Source organism: Platalea leucorodia, assembly GCF_965183815.1.
Source record: "Platalea leucorodia genome assembly, chromosome: 8".
Classification (NCBI taxonomy): Eukaryota; Metazoa; Chordata; class Aves; order Pelecaniformes; family Threskiornithidae; genus Platalea; species Platalea leucorodia.
This window is the reverse complement of record NC_138830.1, coordinates 4,521,000-4,543,770: the sequence shown is the minus strand read 5'-3', so window position 1 is coordinate 4,543,770 and position 22,771 is coordinate 4,521,000. Positions and strand designations below refer to the sequence as shown.

Genomic DNA, 22,771 nt, shown 5'->3' with positions numbered 1-22,771 from the left:
CCCCAAGAAAGTCCTAAAAAGTAAGTTATAATCTGCAGATATTTAAGGGGACAATCTGAAGCCTCTGTCCTTTTTAAAAGCAAAAATTATTCAGTCTTCACACAACTTTAATTGTTAACCATTTCTCCAGAAAGAGAAACATCTGTATTTATGATTTCAAACCCACCAGTGATCAGTTGGTTCCAGTATTTTAGAAAGATTGAGGTGGGTTTTTTCCCAGTTTTCTTAGAAAAGGAAAGAAAATCAATAGGAGCAAACCAGAAGAACAACCCTTTCAAAAAAACATATAAAAAATATGAAACCTGCAGAGTCAAGTACTCAAAAGGTAGAAAAAAGCAAAGTAGGGGTATGTGGGCAACTTAAACTCAGCTTCTTGGGTGGCTTCCCATGGTATACACCATTGCAAGGTTAGGACACGTTTTTTCTGCAGAGCTCCAGCCTAACTCCATGCAACAGGCAGGGCAATGCTCAACTAATGAGCAGCTGTTCAATAAACCGATGGTGGTCTCAAACCTTATTTACTGCATGTTATTAACCCTGCTCTGGGGACAGAGCAATCGGTTTCTTCACGTGTTTTGTGCTCGTTACAGAAGAACTCCCTGCTGCGTGGTCCCGATTTATCTTGGTGAAACCTTGCGAGATGAGGAAATACCAATAGCAGAAAGAGACCTTGGCACTCAACCACCTTCCATGCAAATATTCCTTTTCCTCCAGCAATTTCTCCTTTCCTTAGTCCCTGCGCCCCTTGCCCATCAGCAACACCCGTGGCAGGGGTCATCTACACGACAGCCGCATTCCCCATGCCCCTTCCAGAGCAGTATTTATCAATGCTGTCCTCAGAAAAAGATGGGGCTCCAGGGAGAAAACAGTTTTAAGATCACAAAAGTAAAAATGTCTCTGCACCAGAGCTCAAATCAGGGTCACTTACACATCCTTAGTGCTACCATTTCTCAGCTTTTGCAGAGTTTACGTGGCAGCCTCAATAGTTAATGTTGAGATGCAAGACTTGGGAGAAAGTCAAGCCAAGTCAACGCAGATCTCAGCTTGAGGTGGAAGAGATCATAGAATCAAGAATCGTTTACGTTGGAGAAGACCTTTAAGATCAAGTCCAACCATTAACCTAACACGATCTTGCAGATCTTTTCCTTGGGAAGGGGGGGGGGGGGGGGGGGGAAAGATCTTGCAGATCTTTTCCCACCACAGGCTGAGGCCTGCATCCACTGGAGAGAATTAATGGGGAGTGGGTTTATGGGCACTGCTTATTAAACAGGACCTTCAAATTAATTATTAACCTCAAGAGAAACAAGACTTAAAGTCTAAAAGTAGCTGGCTGGAGCTTAAAGCATGGATACAAGCTGTGAAGTGGACTTACCTTATCATTTCTTTCACATAGAAACTTTAACCTTTGAGCTCGCTTGTGCATAAATACTCCATCCAAATGTCCCGTCTCCACTGACCGGATTTCAATAGCTTTCTCTCCCCAGCCCATTATTTGATTGGAATGAATGTAGGCTGTCAAAAGGAAGCGTTTGGTAGGTGTTACAAAGTGTGTTGAGCTAGATATTACGCAACAGGCAGAAAAGCTCTCATCAGCTGTTATTCAAAGCTTCTGTAGATCAATGGCAGAGCTGTGACAGCCGGAGGCGGCCAGGCGTGTGCCCGCAGGGATAATAGCCTCTACATAGCACTTTTCATAGAATCATACAATCATAGAATCATTTAAGTTGGAAAAGACCTTTAAGATCATCAAGTCCAAACATTAACCTATCACTGCCAAGCCCACCACTAAACGATGTCCCTAAGCGCCACATCTACCCGTCTTTTAAATACCTCCAGGGATGGAGACTCAACCACGTCCCTGGGCAGCCTGGTCCAGTGCCTGACAACCCCTGCTGTGAAGAAGTTTTTCCTAATATCCAACCTAAACCTCCCCTGGCGCAGCTTGAGGCCGTTTCCTCTCGTCCTATCGCTTGTCACTGGGGTGAAGAGACCGACCCCCACCTTGCTACAATCTCCTTTCAGGCTTGCCTCCATGGGTCATGGAGCTGAGCAACAGCAGAGCCAGAAGAGCAACCCAAGTGCTCCCAGCTCTGCACTCAGCCCCTCTTCCACTCAACACAGCATCCCACCAGTGCAACAGCTTATATTACCTTATACTTACACTTAAGAAGAACCAAGAGCTCAAATCTTCAAGAAGTCACTTGCTACAAATTACTACAAATTGTAGAAATTTAGCAATTGCATCTCTTATCTGGCTGAGAGAAATCTCCTTTGATAAACAAAAGCCCAAATGACTCCGTCTCAGCATCCCCGACTCCTCATCTTGTCATTTGTGTTTTATGCAGGTGAAGAGGATGGGTTGACCTACCCACAGAAGTAGGCATTTCTCCCCACTGGAGCACCACATCTTTAGTTATCCGTCCATAGGTGTTCACATAGACGCCTTCATCCTCATAGCACACAAGCATCTCCATCCCGTCTGTTTTAGGCAGGATGACAATGGCGTGAGGAGTAATATTGCCCTGAATCTGCAGTTAAAATAAACCCCAAAAGTCAGAATTACATTGAATGCAGGAAGGGGTAGGGGGAAGGGAGCAGAGCCTTAGAAAAACAAAACCCCAAACCAGCCTGAGAACAAAACCCTCCCTCGATTCAACAAGCAGGCATTGGCTTTCAGAGATAAGCATGAAGGGGAATAAACTGTCATGTTTACCCTACCATCAAAGCTGTCTGATACATCAAGGATAAACAGGTTCAGCAATTACAGAGCGATCACAACATATACGCCCCCAAGACTGACAGCTGTAACACAAATAAGTGACTGCTGACTGATGAATCCATCTTCTATTCAAATTAAGGAAAATAAACCCAGAATTTTACAGGTAGCCCTGGGGAAGAAATATTCCCATTTTTTTCAGCAATCAGTCTCTAGCTCCAAGGGCAGGTACAGTGACTTTCCATCCATGTCTGCCCTTCCATAGCTAAGACAACAAAACCATCCCAAACTGCCCCAGTATTTCTCCCTAGGCTTCTTGCCAGCTCTCGCAGAGGAGGCTCTGCTGCTCAGATCAGATTCAGCAGTTCCTGGATTTGATTAGCGACCCAGTTTCTCCTAGACCAGTTTCTCATGCTGCTTGGGCCAACAGCAAGGATGGAGCTTAAATGGGCCAACAAGAAAATCCTCATCTGTAGTATTTTTTGTAGCACTGGTTCTCTCTTCAAATAGCTGATGGACCTGAGAGAGGTCCTGTGGTGAGTCCCTGCTGTCAGGGGGTTTGGGAGTTTGAGCAGCAGGCGTACTGAGATTTGGGCTACCCGAATTCCGCAACCCTCATCTGGGTAAACCGCACTGCCTCAGCGGGAACAAGCAAGTGTTGGTGAGCACATCTGGGACACCATGCAACAGGACAGCGTGCTGGGCATCCAGCTCTTGGTGGGTCTATGTTGTCCAACAACCAAGAACCAGGCTTCATGGTATCTTGCCCTACAGAGAGCTCCGTTACTGCTCCATGCAGCGTATGGACGGATTCTCCTTTCCGTGGGACATAGCAACCTTAAACCTGACTGCTCGGGCACGAGGACAGCAATAGCCTGTGCAAATAATGAACATGAAGTATGTGATACCTCTGATTCCTCTTTAAGCGAATATCAATGAAGATGGCACCGGATGATGTCATACCCATGGCAAGACGTCACCTGAGCCACCCAGGGCCCGTCCAAACGGTGACCCGCGTTAGTCGTGCAGCAGCACCCCGCCGGGTACTCACGTGAGATGGTATGTAGATATCGTAAGAGTTCCCAGAATCTACATCAATCACATGGAAACCAGTGTGTGATCCAAAGATAACCTTGAGTCTCTGACCCTCTTCTACAGTAAGATCCACGAGCAACGGCTTGTGCTGGAGATCTGCAAAAGACTTTTATAATCCCTTCAGTGAGTATCACAGAAAACTGACAAATCCCCATAGCAGCAGCCCGATATGGTTTTGAAATCATATTTGTTTGACTGTTTCCTTCTACATATGTGGTTATTTATACTCCTGTCTCTCTGTTCCTATGTCAGATGCCCCAGAGGGTGTTACCCGCTCGCTCCAGCCATCCCAGCAGATAAGCGCTCACCCTTGCCAAGCACAGCTCTTTTGCCCCAGGAGCCCAGCCTGAGGATTTGGTCTTTAAAGGAAGGCGACAGCTCAATTTTACACGAGCGTGCATACAGCCAGCGTTCGGGGACCCCCTGATGCCGGTGCTACTCAGGGTAATAAGATCAAAGTCTGCAGAGAGCTGTGACCACCCACCTCCCCTCTCGGCAGGGATCACCACTCTGGGTTGGGCAGCTGAAATGAGTCAGATTAGCAAAGACCTACTTATCCCTGTTCCATCTGACCTGCTGGATGCAGGCTGGGACCAGTTCCCTGGCACGGACCGATCCAGGACAAAGTATCTCTCCATGGCTTAGGTCCTCAGCAGGAGGGTGAAACACCCCCGGGGAGAGAAAAGGGCTCTGACTCCTGACAGGGAAAATCAGCGGGTGGTATTTGCACCGTCCCGACAGATCCCTGCCTACGAGGCAAGGAAAGGATGCTCAGCCCCCGCAGACTGCAGAAGCAGCACCAGGAGCACTAACCAGCATCCTCACCAGAGCCGGCGGAGGCTGGATCCCAAGCTATTTTAATGCTGCTGAGCTCTCCATGTCACTGAGCCCATTTATTCTGGCTTTTGTTCAGAAAAAGCAAATGTGACCTAATACTGAATAAGCCCATTTGTGCTAGAAGGATGCAAAATGAGATTACTCAGCATGAATGTCTCCAAAAGGCATTGCCCCTTGCGACTTGTCTCTGCACAGAGCTTAGGATGAAAAGTGCTCTAAAGTACTAAGTACAAAATACCCATTGGCAGGTTATAGAGGAGAAAGGTCTCACTGAAAGAAACTGAGGGAGATGAAAAGAGAGAGAAAAAGAGAAAGAGAAAGAGTGGGTCATTCTCCTGGCTTTTCTGTCTTGAAACAGAATCCACACTGCAGAGGGGGAGAGGACCTTGCAAAATAAAAATGGAAAATAATGCCAACCTGTTTTCATACTATATATGAAAAATTAGGCAGAAGTTAAAAAAAAAAAAAAAACAACACACAACCCCTCCACCACCAAAAAACCCAACTCAATTTTACTCACGGACATTTGGTCAGCTTTCTGCAAACTGCCCAAGTAAAGCCTGCCAGCATAAGCTAATATTAATGCTTAATTGGCTAGTCATAAGCAGAATGTATCCCATCTCTCCAGCCAGAATGCATCCCATCTCCCATGCCTGCCAGGCATCCCGAGGAGTGCAGCTACATAAGCAAGACACTCCTCTGCTCTGCATAGTACAGAAGTCTCACATATATACAATTACAGGGTGTATTTTGGTTAAAAGATAAACATACCTTAAATGCCATAAACTTGTGATATGGTTTAGGAGCCCAAGCGTAGATCTCTACAGCATTCTTTAAGGCAATCACCAAGAACTTGATTCTTTCATATTTCACTAGAATAAAAATAAAACCGATTTTAAAAACATTCACTTTCTTTTCAACAAGACTGAATAGCTCGTCTCCAGGAACAGCTTCTCGGGTTATCCCTCTGTTGGTTCTCATTTGGTAAACTGTCCACCTAATACATACAGATGAATACCAAATTTCTTTGTGCCTGTGGTCTACCCGTACTTTTAAGAGAAACTGTCAGGTCAGATCTAAGACTAGAGAACAAAAATGCATCCTTCCAGACATTTTTTTCTGGAGAAGCCACTCACCGACTTTGTAGTGGATGCATCCCTCCAGGTCCCCGACCGTGATCCAGCCTTGCTTCTTCTCCACTTCAGGGTCATTGTGTAAAATCCTGTTTCTCAGCCAGGAGAGATAGTACACGCGCAGCTTGTTCTTCTTTCCTGTTGGCAAAGGAAGCCTCCCTGTCAGAGCAGTGCACGTGCGCGTGGGAAACCTTGAGATTTCAGTGCTTATTTTCACTCACAAGATGATAAAATTGAAGTTTGTTTAACAATGAAGTTGAAAACAGTAATTCAGTTGTGGTTTTGTTTTTGTTTTTTTCTTTCCTTGGGAAAAAAGGTATGGAAAGCAGAGCGCAGACGTCTGTCTCCCAGACTGCAGGTGGATGCTGCAAGAGCCAGGCTCTCGCTCACCGCAGGCTGGAAATGTTCCTCTTCCCATTAATCAGCGTTCACACAGAGACAGTCGGGCACAGCGGGGCTGTGACCCCAGCTCTCTTACCACTCAACTACCTGGTTTCTTTCCCTCTCTTCTCCTTCGTACGACATTAATTCCACCCTGGAGCTGAGACACGAGCTCCTCGGTCTGCAACAGGCAGCGCTATTTGCCGACGAGCCCGGTGCTGGGCTCTGCAATGCTGAGGGGCTGCCAAATTTCTGCACGCCTCTTGGATGGCTGCGATCTGGCTAAAAACCTCCCGGCTGCTGCAAAGCCCCCGCTACGGGGAGAGGACAGAGCTTGCACTGAGGCTGGTGGGAGAGTACCCAAACCAGAAACCAGGGGCTCTGTCTGCTCCTGGGTTTCCACAAGTACCCAGGGGCTGGTGGTCCCTGGGGAGTGCCACCCCCCCATTCATCTTCCACCTCTTCTTCCTACAGCTGTATCCCCAAAACCCGAGGGGAGCTGCAGAGCAAGGCAGATGACAAAGCAGCATTTTTAAAGAGCCCTATCTGAATGGAGGGAGCAGGTATTGGACAGCGAATGCAGAGTGAGCCCAGAGGGGTGTTCAACAACACAAAAGTAAACAGAAGGATGATACCAAGCAATCTTCCTAATGAGCATTTCTCTTGCTGTCCTCTGTGAGCTTTGCAGGGCACGTATCAGCAGGAGAAGGCTCTGCCCCAGCTCCGCCACCCGTGTGCTTCCCGGGGCTGCTCTGCAGGGAGGATGCTGGGCACCCTCCTGGGAGACTGGACTACAGAGTTTTTGCTTTTTTGCCAGAAATCACCCCATGAGACTGACTGGGGAGCTCTGGAGCTCCCAGCCGAACCTGGGGACGGTGACAAGCCTGTGACCCTCACAATGCTTGGGGCACCCCGAGCACAGCCATGCTCTGAGCTGGAGTCCTGAAGCCACGGTTCATGCCTCCTTTGGCTAGAGCCAAGCAGACCGAAAAGCAGAGCTCGCTGCCCCCTCAAGCCATGCCTGCCCGCCTTGCTGGGGTATCTGCCTGTACCCTGCACCTTCCCTTCCCTGCTAAAGGAGGATGGAGCATTGCAGATGAAGCAGAGCCAGCAGGCGATGGGAGCAAATTGCTCTTGGAGGCATTCTTGCAGATCTCACGCCTTTGACTCTGGAATAAACCACCTCCAACCTCTCCTGGGAGCTTCCCTCTGACAGGTTTTGGGCAGGTTTTGTCTGAGCTGGAACCGCTTGAGAATACGGCCAAGAAGGTTAACGATGGGGTGAGAGCACGAGAGGCAGACCTGATATTGTCACGAGGACGTTAAGACCCTCGAGTACGTCCATCTGTTGAAATCGCCGTCTGTTGATTAGGTTGTAGACCTTCCCTTGTCCACTTCGATCCAGCAGCATCAGGCCATTTTCTGTGCCCACCAGCAGATTCACACCTGAAGAGGAGAGAGCAATGGGCACCGGGAGCCATGGCTGCTCCCAAGGACAACACCCCGAGCTCGTCTCTGCTACCACCGAGAGAGTGACCGATCCCAGCTAAGGCTGTGAACTTCCCACGAACACAAAGAGTCACTCTTACAGCGCAGGGACTTGGGGACATTAGCCTTGCCCAGGATGCAGAAGGGGACAACCAGAGGCAAGGGCTCAGTTCTGCAATGACACATTCACATTTCATCGCCAGCCACACGTTCTGGAGAGCTTTGCTGAGGGCACGGTGCGATACGGGGCTTACCCCATAAAGCAGCACAGAGTATCTCCGAGTTGAAGCGCTTCTTGTATTTCCGGATCTCCGGGGTGTCGCTGTGGGGACGGATGTTGGTGGGGTTGACGTTCACCACCGAGATCTTCCGGGCTTCGTTCAGCTTGGCCTGCTCCTGTCTGAGCAGCTCGCTGGTGAACAGGGCTTGCAAGGAAACACAACAAAACAGCGAGGTGTGATGGATTAATTGTATGTACCTCTTCTGTCAGGTTTTTTTTTTTAATAGGAAGACCATACTAGGTTTATTTTCTGATGTCATCCCTATGTTATGAGCTATTGGTTCGAAGAGGGATCATCAGGATTTTCTCGTGGGTTGGAACCAACACCAAACCCATCAGCAGGTGATGTCCCCAGACCTCCAGCCCTGCCTACCGAGCTGACCAGCATTATTTGCTGCCTGCCTGCCCCTATCCAGCCATTTTCAATGACTGCCAGCTTTTTGGAGCGATTATCACCTCCCAGTTCTGCCAGGAACATTTCTCCTGGCAGAGAGATGGGTGGGTGGATTTCTGCTGTTCCCTGCTTTCTCCTGGACCTTTCTGGTGGCATTTCACTGGTGGAAACTGGAGAGCACAAGGATGCAGACATGAGCAATGTTTGGACAAGAGGGAGTGAAATGTAGAAGAGGTTCAGTGGGGTTATTCAGGCTCCACGACCTGGTTTCCACGAGGCCCTCCCCTCTCAAACTGGCCCCATTGCCTCCTACCAGTAGCAGATGATTCTTCGTCCTCATCTTCATCTTCATCAGTAGGCGAGGTCTGATACACTCTGGTGTCCACAAAGGGGGTGAAAGAGGCTTTGGTGCTACTCCCCATACCGTACTGGAAAACAAACAGCAAAGAGAGAGCTCAGAGCACTGAAATAACAATAATTTTGTGTATGTGTGTCTATGTAAGACTTCCTAATTAGCAGACCCCGTGCCTGTCCCTGTTTGAGCCCTCTATGAACATTTGCTCTTCCTCCCCCATAACTAATCAGGAAAAACATTAAATTGGATTTGTGAGTGTCCATGAGCAACAGAAAACGAGAGGAGCAGGGGCCGGCTCTGCTCTCGTCTCGCAGGCAGAAGCACAGCACAGCCACGAGACCGGTTAGCGGAGAAGCCGCAGGGCCAGAGGCAAAAGTCAATGCAGGTAAAAACCAGCTCGTCTGCCTGTAACACACCTGCCTCAGAAGCCGGCTCTGGGATGTCAGGCAGGCCAGGGTTTGCTTTTCCCACTCTCCCACCTTGCAGCCGAGGCTGGCAGGAGGGTGCCGGCAGCCCCTGGAAAGCCCCGGCACGGGGCAGCTGAGATGGACCCGCGTCCACCACAGTAATTCAGAGCTGGAAAAGGTGGGACTGTTGCTTTCCTTGTGCCAAAGCCAAATGCTAACTAGCACAGTCTGAGCAAAGAATTTATTTCGACAGAGCATGGAAATCTATCTCAGGACCTGTAAAGCATAGGCAGGAGAGCTCGTACAGCCGTAATACCGCTCTGCTTTTGCTGCCCGTTATGTAGGGGTTTGCTGGGCTAAGCCCAAAGCACTGATGCCTCTGGGAAAGCGGGAAAAGTCAGCTCTTCAGCCAAGTGCCTATTTTTTGTCTGCTGGGCTGTTATTGCTGGTCCTCACACCTATCGCTGAGGCAGGAGCAATGCCCCTCAGTACGCCTGGCTGCTCTGGTTTTGGGAGGATCTGAAGTGCTGGAGATGGGGAAGGCTTGGGCTGAGCTGTGCGACGCTTTAGGGAGAGCTTTTCAACAGGGGGTGTTTCAAAATGCCTCGGATACTCAGGCTGATCAGAAGACGGCATCCCCCCCATTGCTCCATCCCCCCCAAAGTCTGGTCTTCAGCACACCTCACGGGGACATCACGTACAGGCCGCTTGCAATTCCAATACAGTGTTTTAAATCGCCTAAGGGCCATTTCTAAGCTAACAAAACCCAACCTGAAGGTATTGCAGGGATAGTCAGAGCCAATACTTTGCTAAGGGAATTGGGAGAGGAATAAACTGCAGCATCACGTTGCTTTCTCTTTAAAGCCATTGCTTTGTTAAGGCAGAAAACGGGGCTAAGACCTTCTCCAGGCAAAAGGAAATCCTTGCCTTGGGAATCAAAGTGATGTGATTTTTCCCCTTCGTTGAGCAGCTTATTTTTCCTACTCCAGTATTTACCCAGGATACGCTTTATGTATGATCTCCGTTAAGAGCTGTAACAGCAGCAAAACCCAAGTCCTTCTGCAGCAACAGTACTGCTCACATTTTCCTTCCCTAAAATAAATTTTCCTCAGTTTTCACACCACCGAGTCACCAGAGCCCCGGCTGCTCCCTGTGCCCAACGCCACCGCCGCTGCCCCTGGATGGACGACTGCCATGGGGACAAGCCCGCGCCGCGGGAACACCACCGCCCCGGCACATCTGTACCAAAACCGGGCTGGGCTCGTACCTGTCCTCCGGCCGGTGACAAAAAGGTTTAGGAACAAAAACTTTCCAAGCGTTTTGGGGCTGGCATCCATGGGCGAGCCGGCATCCGTGCCCCGCGCCTGCCAAAACCACGCTGCGCATCCCGCTTCCCTCCTGTCTCTATGTCCCCGACAGCCCGCCTGTTTCCATAGAAATGGGACGGATTTCCAAAAAGTACGTGGTAACCGAGACCCATGGAAGGAGTTAACAGCCTGCGGCAGGGAAGGCTGCAGGAACAGATATCACATTTACATACGCAGTATGCCATGGTATTTGTGTGCGCATGTAAGAGAAACTTGCTACTTTGGGCTTCTTTCATATCCGAGAAATACACATTTTTTTCTTGTGCTGGATGTCTTTTCCCTAAAGCACCAACAATTCAAGGAGGGGGAAAAATTCAGTATTTACAGGGATGCTTTCCAGCTGAGAGCCAGGTGCTTTCCGACAGATGCATTACGAAGAAACCCCTCATTCCAACACACCGAGCATTTCTGTTCTTTGCTCAGATTCAGCTGTTTTCCTAAAAACTGGCATTTTAATAACTTCCAAGTCCCTTATTTAAATATTAAGACCTCGTCTTCCTCCAGGTCCTGTTCAACTGCCTATGAACCTCCGTGGTGGCCTATGGGGACAGCATCAAGCTGCAGGCTGAGGTCGTGCTTGCTCCCTTCTTTTTGCTCGCAGCACCATGAGTCACCTGGAAGCCTGCAAACTAAATCCCCAAGTTTCCACTTACGCCCACTCCCGGCTCAGTCAGCCCTAAAAACGTAGTTTTAGAAATGGAAAAGATCTTCTTGGTTGGTATTCTATAAATGAATATATTTAAACCCAGTCCTTGCATACTGTCTGCCTGCGTTGAAGCAGTCCCAGGGTGACCGCGGAAGGTGTTACTTTCAGGATCAACTTTCTCATCACCGCTTTTAAAGGCAACGAGGAAATGGATAAAACCTTGAGGTCAAGTCACGCACCATCTGTTCTTACATTTTATCAATGCCCAATTCCAAGCAATTTTTGTTTTTACACTGCTAGTAAAAGTAAATGGTAAAACGAGTACATCATTTCTATGAAAGAGAATACGATGACAGAACTTTTGATGTATAACCAACAAAATGAAAAGAGAAAAATTAAATAAAATAGCTTATTTAGCACCAAATGGGTTGATTTTTCATGGGAAAACAGAGAACTGTGCCTGGTTCCCACAGCTAGTGACGGTAAGCAAGAAACACCAGTTCCCTGGGTTTATGTGTCACATCTTGTACTTCCCAGGACTTTTTACACCTTATACAAAGTTATTGTTCAGTTGTGTCCCTGTAAAACAGCTACCAGGGAGAAATACTTTGCCATGACTGGAAACACACAATTTTAAAGGCGTGCAGATTTTTGCTAGTCTGAAGAACTACCCAGAATTTTGTTGACTTTGGTTTTTGCTAGCCTTTTGAGTCACGTTAAGTATCAGAGATCGCACAGGTGGAAGCTGGGCCCAGTTGAAGTTAATGGCATCTCTGGCTCTCACAATTTTCTCTTATTTTCAAGTGAATTAAAAAAAAAAAAAAAAATGGGGACTTTCACATCAGTTGGCAGCATTCAAGTCATCACCACCAAAACTCCAGCTGGTGGGCTTGAGAGAAGACCTAATATAAATTTCTACCATCAGCCATAGCAATAACCCATCAGATTCCCTTGTATTTCCACTACACTCACCCACATGGACCAGAAACAAAGAGAGAGAAGAGCCAAGAAAGCCAGGGAGGAAAGCAGGAAAGCCCCTTTGCGGGGCAGAGATGTTAATACTTGTCTCAAGCGATGCAAAGGAGAAAGAGGAGCCCCCCACCACCTACTTCAGGCACCGAGTCCATGTCCTGCGCATGCGTGGAGACTCGCCCCAGGGCCTCGGTCGGCGTGCCCGCAGGCGAGTGGCTTTGCTGCACCAGGTCAGGGAGATTGATGTGACCTGCAAAGCCATTGCTGGCTGCGTGGCCAGAACGCTTTTTTTCACCAGAGGTCTGCAGAGACACAAGGCATGAGGAAGAAAGAGAAGGGGGGGGAAAAAAAGGAGAAAAAGAAGAGAAAAAAACCCAAACAAAACCAAGTCGTTGGCAGTCCCCCAGTTCCCAGAGCAAGCGCGGGAGAAGGACCCTCTCTGTTTCCATCCCCATGCAATCTGGCAAGCAGCAAACCAACCCCCCCACCCCGGGAGGAGTAAAGACAGGATTAATCACAAAGTCAATGCAGAGTCATTAGCCACGTTACAGCGAGAGAAGCCTGATCACCATCATTTTGAGACAAGGAACGTAGGGCAGATTCTGCTCTTGCCACCATGGGTGCAAACCCCATGGCCAGCTCTCCTCCCACGCGGCCACCGGCCACGGCGACAGCAGAATCTGACCCCTCGATCAGCATTAGCCTTAACGGCTTTGCACAGCTACGGCAGCGAGTAGCCTGACTGCAAATGCCAACACAGCCCCTGTCGCATGTTTCTGTAACCCAAACCAGCAGTGAACAGCGGCAGCATCGGCAGGACATCGGCAGAACGACGGGCATCTCGCTCTGCGCACAAGGTTCCCGGGGCCCCCCCGCAGCTCCCCTTCCTCTCCATCCCCACCTCATGCAAGGCAGGTGCTGGGAAATTTCTCCCTTCCCTGCCTATCGTTTTGAGATATTTGCCATTTTGATGAATCCCACCTACCTGGAGCACATCAACGAGATCGTTACGGAGACTCGCCCATTTACCGGGATTAGTGGAAAACTCCCTCTCAACAGGCTCACCAAGTTTCTGACCAGGCCTGACAACATTTATCTTTTGCTCACTCATTACCGTCACCTCCAACCACCTTGCCGTCCCGCCAAAGAGCGACAAGCCCTTTGCCCAAAGCCCGCTGGCCTCAGGGAGTCTGTGCTCTGATGGCTACGGCGGTGGTGGGCAGCAAACAGTAAGCGCCCACCACGAGACTGCAGTTTGGGTTTCTTATCACGCTCCCGCCTCCCAAAGGGGTTTCCCAGCTGCTTGTCTCACCCGTGGCTTTTAAACCCTTCTGCATCTCTGTTTTCTCGAATGGCTTTGCTGGCGCAGCACGTGTTTTACAGTTGTGATGCCTAACACCAAGCTCATTTCAGAAACGGCTGCTGTTACAGCAGTGACTTGTCCTCCTGCTCAACCGCATCACCCTCCCTGCTACAGGGGCGCGCAGAGGGCTGCCCAGGCTGCGGGGATCCCTGCTCTCAGCAGCTCCACGCCAGTGAGGGGTTCGGTGGGCTGTGCATTGCTGCCCAGCTCCAAAACTTGTGGAGGAAGGCAGCAAATATGCTGCCACTTCTATTGCCAACTCCTTCCTCTCTTTCAAAGTTGCATTCATATTTTTTCCCTTCATATGCAAGTATCTTATATAAACAGAATTAAGAATTAAAATGCTGCTCAAGCCTAGCTTGCATTTGATCTAAACATTTGTCCTTTATGATTGATGACTCCAATCTCCCCTCCCTCCTTCTCCTCTCTCACCCACCTCCTTTACATGCCGGCAGGAGAGTGACTGCCCTGTTTACTAACTGCCAGAGCCTTCTGCACCCTCACCAGGAGACCTGCTACCCATCTGCGTTTCCAGCAGCATCGCCAGCATGTTTCAGCAACCGGGAAACTGAGAAACACCGGGGGAGACCTTCCACAGCCTTCCTCTGCCTCATTCCTGCAGTACCATCCATCAGGATTGCTCCCGCCGCAGCCTCCCCTCTGCAATGCCGGAGCTGGGGACTGGGAATCACATCCGTGTGGGATGCCCAGTGCCTGCCGCAGCTGGCTCGCTGTAAGCAGGACCAGCCCCTGGTAAAAGTCTCCAAACGCCCTACAAACACTGCACGCCTCTGACGGCTACACGGTGGCAAAGGTTGGGAAGAAGAGGGGAAACTTTGGGCCAGGTTCCAAGTGTATTAACTAAATGCTGTAAATTGAAGATAACTTCTGTTGCCTGGAGCTATTGTGGGATTACAGAGTCATTTGTATGAGCATTCTCCCCGCTATGCCCTGGCATGACTATTCACTGCTGTTTGTAGTTCTGAGAAACATTTGCACTTGTCACATTTGCTCCGAGTGTAAATTGTATTAACGAGAGCGCTAAGGAGCACAATTTACTCCGTCATTTTGTGTTCCGGACACACAGCACCGTTAGTTTTTGTGCTTACATGGGCAAAACCTCCTGAAGATGCTCCACGGAAATATTTGTTTTACAACTTACCTCCCTCACCATTAAAGTCCCTTCCCTTGAAATATTGCTAAACGTATCTGCATGGGAAGTCTCTAGCCCATGGGTTGTCACCATTCCCAGGTTGTACGGCTCATTGCTTCCAGGAATTCCTGTTGGTCTGAGGACAGAACAGAAAAGCATTAATGATGAATATTTCCTTCGCTAAACTAGATGAAAAATCCTCTAATACAGTATTATTTCAATAAGGGTAAGGCTTTGTATCTCACAGGAAGAAAAATTAGAAAAATATATCCACTTAAATGTACAGGGAAATTATTTATGTTGTCAGAAATACAGCAGCAGGGTCAGGCTGACACACCACAGACAGAGCATGGGGACCAAAGAGAAGGGCCGTTGTCGTCCCAAGGTGCCCTGAGAAGAGCACTGCCAAAAAGGTAACGTGGAGTTGCAGTCCCGCTCTACCTTACATCATTTTTCCTACTTAAGAAAGTTTAAAAAGAATAATTCACTCCCTTTATTCCCCATCTCAACCCCTGAAAAGGGCACAGTGCATCAGAGCATCTGATGACAAAAGACAACAAGGGAGGGGATGGGGTTTGGGGGGAGCCTGGGCAGGAGGACAAGCTGTGTCCTGTAGCTCTCTGCTGTGTTCCAGGTGAAAATGTAGCCCTAAGCCATGATTTCGCCTTGAGTTTATTTCTGTGCTCCTATGTCAAGAGGGAGGCTGGAATTTATTCTCAAACACATTAAATTTTAGGACTGCCTGAGAGCGGATGTCGCAGGTGGTGAGGAGCCACCGTTACTTTATTATTACATTCTTAGCAGACCAGCTGCTTAAATATAATTCAAATGAATCCAAAAGCAAATGACGAAAAGCCTCTGGATTACCCAGCCCTGCCTGTGCGCCGGAAAATGTCAATGGTGCTTATGAAGACATTGCTGATGTGACCTGTTACTTTGCATTTAAAAGCCATACAGACTGGTTGCTTTCCATCATGAGATACGAAGTAATTCACTCTTTAACACGTCATCCCCATGCACACCTACTTGTCAGTGCCCAGAGGCTCCCAAGGGAGCCTGGTAATGTGAAAAGCCAAAGCAAGCCTGCATTAATCAAGGGCCTTACTGGTCCAACGCGAGATGTGAACCCCGGGGACCCCAAGGTGGGACTGGCTCGATGATGGATCCTTGCCTGCACCGTAGCAAACGTACGACTGGACGGGCATCACCCAAGCACTCCAAACAACGGCGTGCCATACTGCTGCCGTACCTTTCACATGAGGAGCTTGCACCTCCTTCCTACCATTAGCACTTCGATACCATCAAAGGATGAGAAAATAACACCATTATTCCAGTTTCAGAAATAAGAAACCAGAGGTAAAGGAGGTTATGTTAATTTTGAGACCATACGGCGAGTGAATGAATGGCTGTGGTAGCCCCGAGGTCCCAAATTTCAGTGTCACCCTTCAAGAAATCCCTGGACACGAGCAAGAATTGGCTTGTATAGCCTAGAGAAGAGGGAGGTGAAGGGAGTCATCACAGTCTTCAGACGTAGAAGAGGTATCTGTAGAGATGGAAGGAGCAAACAGTCCCTCCTATCCACTGGGACACAAAGAGACGGATGGGCTTATGCCACAGCAGGAGAGACCGGGGCAGAACCAGAACGAAGAGCAGCCCAGCGCTCAGGGAGGATGCCCAGGGAAGTTTAAAAATGGGTTACACAAAGATCACTCGGAAGGTGCAAGAGAAGATGAGATGAGCTCTCTTGGCCCTGGTTTCTAATGGAAAAACACTGAATGCAGGAAAAATAAAGCTTTCATAGAAAAATGCCCAACTATATCTAGTCTGAGCTTGAGTTAAGGTTCCTTTAGTCCGACACGTCTGGCTGCAAAGCATTCAGTGAGATACTTTATCCACTGAAAATTGCTGCGTCAAATGCCAAGGTGTTTGGTGGAAGGATGTCAGCACAGAGTAACCACTCCTGATTAAACTCCTCGTCTGCGAGCAGCCTGAGGCCCCTTCTTGCATGTGTGAATGCCCATCCGACTGCTGCATCCCTCTGTCTCCTGACTTCCTCCAACAAATTCCAAGAGCTCTGATTTTTCTTTTTCTGCTGGAAGGAAGCTCCAACCCAGCAGCTTGGCACTCTGCATAACAGGGACCCCCTGGGTCTCCTTGCCACCCGGAGGGCTTCTCTGCTGCTCCACGCCCCACCACTACGAAGCCAGGTACACCTATATCGACTAATAATTCACTTAGCAGGAAGAATGGAAATGAACTGATTAAGATGCAAATAATCCCCTAAAGCCTTCCCACACCTCCTCTGCGAATTCAAAGGGGCAGGAGTCAGACCCCATTCCAGGCGGAGAGCCCCCAGAAACTCCCCTGCAAAGCACCGGGTAGGGAGCCCGGGCAGGGATGCTCCAGGAGCTCACTCTGCATGGTGGCAGCTGTTTTGTGTGTGTTGAAGCTATGCTGCCCTCCTCCCTCATCGAGAGATACTCAAAAGCACAAGTTCCCATGACCTATAATGGGGATGCAATAGTACAGTCTGCTGACTTTTTCATTTCAATGTTTTAGCCCACCATGTTTTGCTGCTTGCACACTGACTGAGCCAAGGACAAAAGTCAGAGATTCAGGATTATTATAACCCTGGCTCTAACAGTTGGCACTGGGCAGGCCTCCAAGTACTGCGCTTCTGTGTGGCTTGATTTGGGGCATGACCAGGCTGAAGAGCAGGCAGAGCTTGAGCACGCCAACCCTGTGGGCAGGACCCAAGGTGGGGATGAAGTCAGGCCTGTCCACTCTGGCCAAAAACCCGCCTTGCTCATCAGCAGGAACAGGTCCATCAGCTTGGAGTCCAAGTTCGCTGAATGTGCAGTGGAAATAATTCCATTTTTCCCATTAAGTATCTCTAGTTTAGACCAGGAAAAAGACCCATCTGAGTAAACTATCCCTGGCAACTGTGACGCCGTTCCCAGTGCCAGCCACCGAACACTGACACGCTTTGGACGTGTCCCGTATCACAGCTATGGCTCCTCCAGACCAAGACACACCGCGCTTTCACGGTTTGCCCCCCAAAAGAAAGTGCTTCTTACATAAGCCGTGGGATGTCACTGACAGGCACAGTCCCATCGTGTGTCTCGTTTTCCCCGTCCTCCTCCTCCTCCTCGCTGCTTTCCGACTCCTCGCTGGAGGAGGAGTAGTCTGTCACCTTCTTCAGGGGGCGATTGGTTTCTTCGATGCGCAGCTCCCTCAACTCTTTGGCTAAGGCCGTCAGATCCTAAAGGGGATGGGGGCAAGAAAACAAGAAAGCGATGGTTATTATATTTAAAGCGAGGAGAATGTCACATACATCTCTTCAAAAGCCAATGCTAACAGCACGAGCAACAAGAAATAGCTTTACAGAGTCGTTACAAACATGAGACGAATGTAAGACAATGTTTGTAGCATGTAGCATTTATTAAACAAAACAAAACTGATTTATGCTCACTGAAAAATCAATAGCCAACCTCTTCTTTTTCTGTTTGGAACGTGTATGTGCATATATATACACACACTTATATGTATATACACGACAAAATTATATTTGTTGGAAAAGGTGAAGTTCAGTCACCATCATAGTAAACTGGAAAACGTCATTTCAAAGATTGGCTCAGAGAATTTCTCCTGCAGGGTTTTCTCTTCTTTCAAACTTCTCAAAGAGACCCCGTAATTGTATTTATTCTGTAATAAATGCATCTGGGAAGGAAGCAATGACAGCATCTCCCATGGAGTGGTGCAACCCCCACATCAAGAGCTGCTTCCGTGGTCAGTCTGGGCCGTCGGGCGGCTGCCGAGAGGCGGTGAGGAGCACGAGGAGAAGCGCCCGGCTCAGCCAGACTTTGGAGTCACAGCTCTGAGTCAGCCACACGATCAAAAAAAAAAAAAAAAAAAGCCCAAAACAAAACAAAAAAATCCCTCAGCGGGACCCATTAAGCACTTTATGTGAAATGTGGCAGCCTACAAGCTAAGGGCAAAAAAAATAAAAAAGCCTTGAAACAAGAAAAAAGATAGGAGCAGTCCCAAAGCCTAGTAATAATTTTTCAGTTTACCATGACTTTGATGAGGCCTCAGACCCGACAGTCATATAAAATAGACACTGCTATTTCAAAACAAGGAACATGGCAGGCACCGTGTAGAAAAGAGACTTTTTGTTATCTTACATGCTTTTATAGCAATGCAGGGGGAAGCAGTAGGGCAGAAAAGCATGAGAGCTCGAATTAGAATGGGTTAGAGAACTCTGTTGCACAAGACATGCACATGACGAACAAAGCATCGCAATTGTCAGTCTTACCATTTCTCCCTATATTAGTGACCGAGGTAGGCATCAGTGCATTCGGTCAGAGATAAAGGATTAGGGAGAAAGAAACTCATTGAAAAAGACTAAATTCCACAATTGTCTTACGGCCATACTCTCATTTACTGCATTTCCAGTTTACCGTTCCAGCAGGGCGACTACGGCAATATTAATTATGGTTGCAAAGGGAGCTCTTAAAATCTATCCCGTCGACACGTGGAGAAAATGATGGAAAACTTCTATGGCTGAGATGCAAACCCAGTTTATTTTTTTAATCGTGAAGCAGGAATATTTTGCAAGCAATTGGTACTTTGGTTATTGGTGACCCACACCTCCCGGCGGGTTCCCACCGGTGGACAGCCGCACATTCTGCTCCCAGGTCTGCCCTGCCTGCCCTGCCTGCCTGCCCTGCCTGCCCTGCCTGCCCTCTGACGTACAGCCAGAGACGCCCACGGACATCACAGGGCTTTGCATCAGACCCGTCAATATTTGTATACCAAAGAAAGCTAGTTTTTTAACAAAAAGATCAATCCCTGCGATGGGTGTTACATGTCCCTCTCCAAATCCAAACGCTCTCTATACCTTTAAAGAAAGGCTCTTTACCAGGGTTAAGGAGAGAATGTGGTTTTACAAGAGTTTACTTTCAATGCCAACATGTTTGCGATTGAAACGCCGTCAAATCTGCAGTCATGACAACAAATTATTTTAATTAGCGCTGCAGCAGCTTCTATGATATGATTGTTTCTTTTCCTAAATAAGAATCAATGAAAATTTGAACAGCTTAACAATGCTTTCCATTTAGAGTATAAAATACGCTCTTTATTGAGCACTTGCCTTTGAGTTGGATTAGAGCTTTCTCAACTTTGAAAAGGACTTTACGACCGCATAAGAGCCTCTTAAAATTGCAGCTGAAATTCCTGCAGCGCAGGACTAGCACTAAACCCTTCTCTGTCACAGCGATGGACTGTGAAAATTACTTCTTTTTTGCACCTTCCATGTCTAATGTGCTTCAAGGCACCCTATCAGCCTTCTTTGGTCATCACTAGAAGATAGTCAAGTATTTTAAAAATCAGCTTAATTAGTTTTTAATAACTAATTTGGAAGTTATAACAGCAATAATGCTCCCAGACAATATCATCAGATAACTCCTATTTCCTAGTTAAAGCTTTGCCTCGGGATGGTTAATTCTTTGATGCTATCATTTTCTCTAAGTAATGAGCACTTTGTAGGATTAAACGGCTTCACTGAGTTGCTCTTGGACCAAAAACAATCTGACAAGTAGAAAGAAAGCGCTCTGTAGTTCCACATGTGTTTGAAATGTTATTACTGAGGGTGACACAATACATAAGTTAGCAGTATCAGTGCTCTTTAATTACTTTTAATTACAAAGACTTCTGGAGATTTAATATTTGCTGGAATCAAGTCAGATTGGTTTCCAAAAATCACATAGCTCATCGAACCTGAATTTAGCACACACATGCTGCCTCTATTTAGACACTGATTTATGTGCTTTTTTCTTAACAAAGCACCTCATTAAACAAAATGCATTGCTTGTGTTTTATCCAAGAGAACAAGTTAACTAACCAGCACATCTTCCTTCTTTCACATCTTCTATCTTTAGAGGAGCGAGGCTGCAGGAGAGGCTGCTGATGCCGGTGCTTTCCATTGCAGCCCCGCAGTTACCAGTGTGCGCAGCGAGCGCGCCGCAATGCACGTGTGAGGCAAGTTAGATGCTCAATCGGGAACGTTCGGTCTCTTCCCATGAACATTTAAACACTCACCATCGCCAGATGCGCACACTTTCAAAATGCTATTGTATGGTGAAAAAGGTGTAATTCAGGACTCTCACTTTTTTAAGAGGATGGACGAAGACTAGCATTGCCCATCAACACCCAAGAGGGCTCCGCTGACTCTGGCTTTACAGCTGATGGTCTGGTCCATGAGAATGAATTACCCACTGTATTCCACTGCTCTGTTTTCCTTTATTTGCCAAGCGCCTTCGTTCGAATTATTAGGCTTAAAATGCATTTGAAATAGCGCTTGATGGCCCCACTGAAATCAGTGGGCGGCCGGGGGCTGTAGCTGGGAGCAGAATGTGGTGAGCGGTGCAGGCTGCCTGGACCACCACCGCCAGCACGAGAACCTCCGCTCTCGCTCTTTCTTTCAAATACGCCGAACAACGGCAGCACCCTTTGCTCCGTGCCTGAAAGTTGGGGTGCTTCTTGCCACGGCCTCCATGCAAGTGGGCTGGCCAGCGGGTTTCGGGCAGCCCACGGCTGAGCAGAACACACCGGCAGCACCGCTCCCCTCCCCGTGGGCAGGCTCCCTGCGCCGAAACCAATCGTTCGGTCTCCCATCTGACCCAAGATTGCATCGCCACCTTTTTCAATGTCAGCACTAAGAAAACCCGGTTCGATATTAAGCGCTAACTAGTCAACCTTGCATAGGTATGACCCACTGAGAAAAGATATCACTAACCTCATCTATAGCTTTCTTATAGCTCTGTGGGTAAAGGAAGAATAATCAGCATCAGAGGAAACAGATCGGGACAGGAAAAAGCCAGAGGAAGGGCAAGCAGGTTAGAAATAAAATTAGAATTGTTAGCTCAACGCTGTGGAGTGTAGAGAAAAAAACCAACATCAACAAAACATTAATACACATTAAAAAAGAGAAGCAGTGGAAATTCATTTTGTTATTAGGCTGACTCTGCAGTTTTAAAATACAAACATCAACAGCATTACACCAGGAGGAAACACTTCGGATGAGATTTTGCTCAGAATAATAAAACGGGAGTGTACAGAAACCACTACCAGGTTTGGTTTTAAGCTGTGAAGGCTGTCGGGGGCCGGTCGCCCAGCCTTCCCGAGCAGAGCATCCCTCCGCCAGGCTGCTGCGGGGGACATGCAGCACGGAACACAACAATGTGCCATCGGCAACCACCGCGCCCAAGCTAGCAAAGCCCTTAAGCATCTGCTTCACGTGAAAACACAGGCTTAAGTGCTTTCCCCTAGACTTGGGCTCCTGATAAAAACTCATGCACTCTCTTAAGCATTCAAATCTCCCACGGGCTCTCGCTGTACCACCGCTTTCCAGTCTCTCTGCTGGAGGAGCAATGGTACTAGCCTCTTTTTTGGGGTCCCCGCGGTTGTGCTACTGCACCGAAGGGAAACGTGGCCAAGCCGGCTGGCAACGTTCCCATGGGAAATAATTTCAGACTCACAGCGGGCCGGCTCGGTCGCGTCACGTCCCTGTTGTCTTCCTGCTTTACCTTGGTGGGCTCGTGGGAGAGCACAGGGGAGCCTTCAGGCTTGGCGTTCCCTGGGTGAAAGGCAAGCGGGGAGAGCGGGAATTAAAACGCTGCTGAAAGCCGTCACTGCATCCCATCGCCTGGGATGGGTGGGTGTGGGGGGCTTCATCGTCCCCCCCTCGCGCCGGGGCACTGGCAGCCCCTTCCCCAGCTATTTGCCCATGAAGCGCAGGAAGACAGTGGTGAAAACAGACGAGAACATCCCAGGCTCAGGACTGGATACCCCGTAAATAGGTAACTTCTGTGCAACTAATAAAGTTCCACTACGTTTTGCTTCTGTTGTCTCGAAAAATCCTCCTGCTCCTCTCTACTTGACTACATGGAGTGTCCCTCCACAGAGCGACAGAAACCATAGTCCAGCCCAGCCTCCACCGACAGCCTTCTCGCAGTGTGGCTGCCCTTTTTTCTACTAAAGAAACAAATTCACTCTGCAAAAGTGCAGGGCATGTGATAAATTAAAAGCTCTGCAGCATCTGACATTGCTAGGACATTATTTGTCACAGGATTCCTCATTAGTAAATACAAAACCAAACCAAAAAGGACAATTGCTGATAAACTG

At 48.3% G+C, this 22,771-nt stretch overlaps 1 protein-coding gene across 5 annotated transcripts in view; it reads right to left on the bottom strand.

Moving 5' to 3' along the window:
* The window catches only part of TNIK (TRAF2 and NCK interacting kinase), a 165,490-nt gene that overhangs the window by 2,150 nt on the left and 140,569 nt on the right, over positions 1 to 22,771 (bottom strand). For 4 of the 5 annotated variants that reach the window (XM_082320395.1, XM_082320399.1, XM_082320397.1 and 1 more), the window contains 12 exons: positions 22,126 to 22,223; positions 17,665 to 17,849; positions 14,597 to 14,723; positions 12,209 to 12,373; positions 8,638 to 8,752; positions 7,905 to 8,075; positions 7,465 to 7,608; positions 5,785 to 5,919; positions 5,420 to 5,520; positions 3,768 to 3,917; positions 2,369 to 2,528; positions 1,373 to 1,512 (listed from right to left, as the gene is read on the bottom strand). In XM_082320395.1, coding sequence (XP_082176521.1) covers positions 1,373 to 1,512; positions 2,369 to 2,528; positions 3,768 to 3,917; positions 5,420 to 5,520; positions 5,785 to 5,919; positions 7,465 to 7,608; positions 7,905 to 8,075; positions 8,638 to 8,752; positions 12,209 to 12,373; positions 14,597 to 14,723; positions 17,665 to 17,849; positions 22,126 to 22,223 — 1,691 coding nt within the window. The remainder of the gene's footprint in view (positions 1 to 1,372; positions 1,513 to 2,368; positions 2,529 to 3,767; positions 3,918 to 5,419; positions 5,521 to 5,784; positions 5,920 to 7,464; positions 7,609 to 7,904; positions 8,076 to 8,637; positions 8,753 to 12,208; positions 12,374 to 14,596; positions 14,724 to 17,664; positions 17,850 to 22,125; positions 22,224 to 22,771) is intronic. The other variant, XM_082320398.1, reaches the window with a different exon arrangement.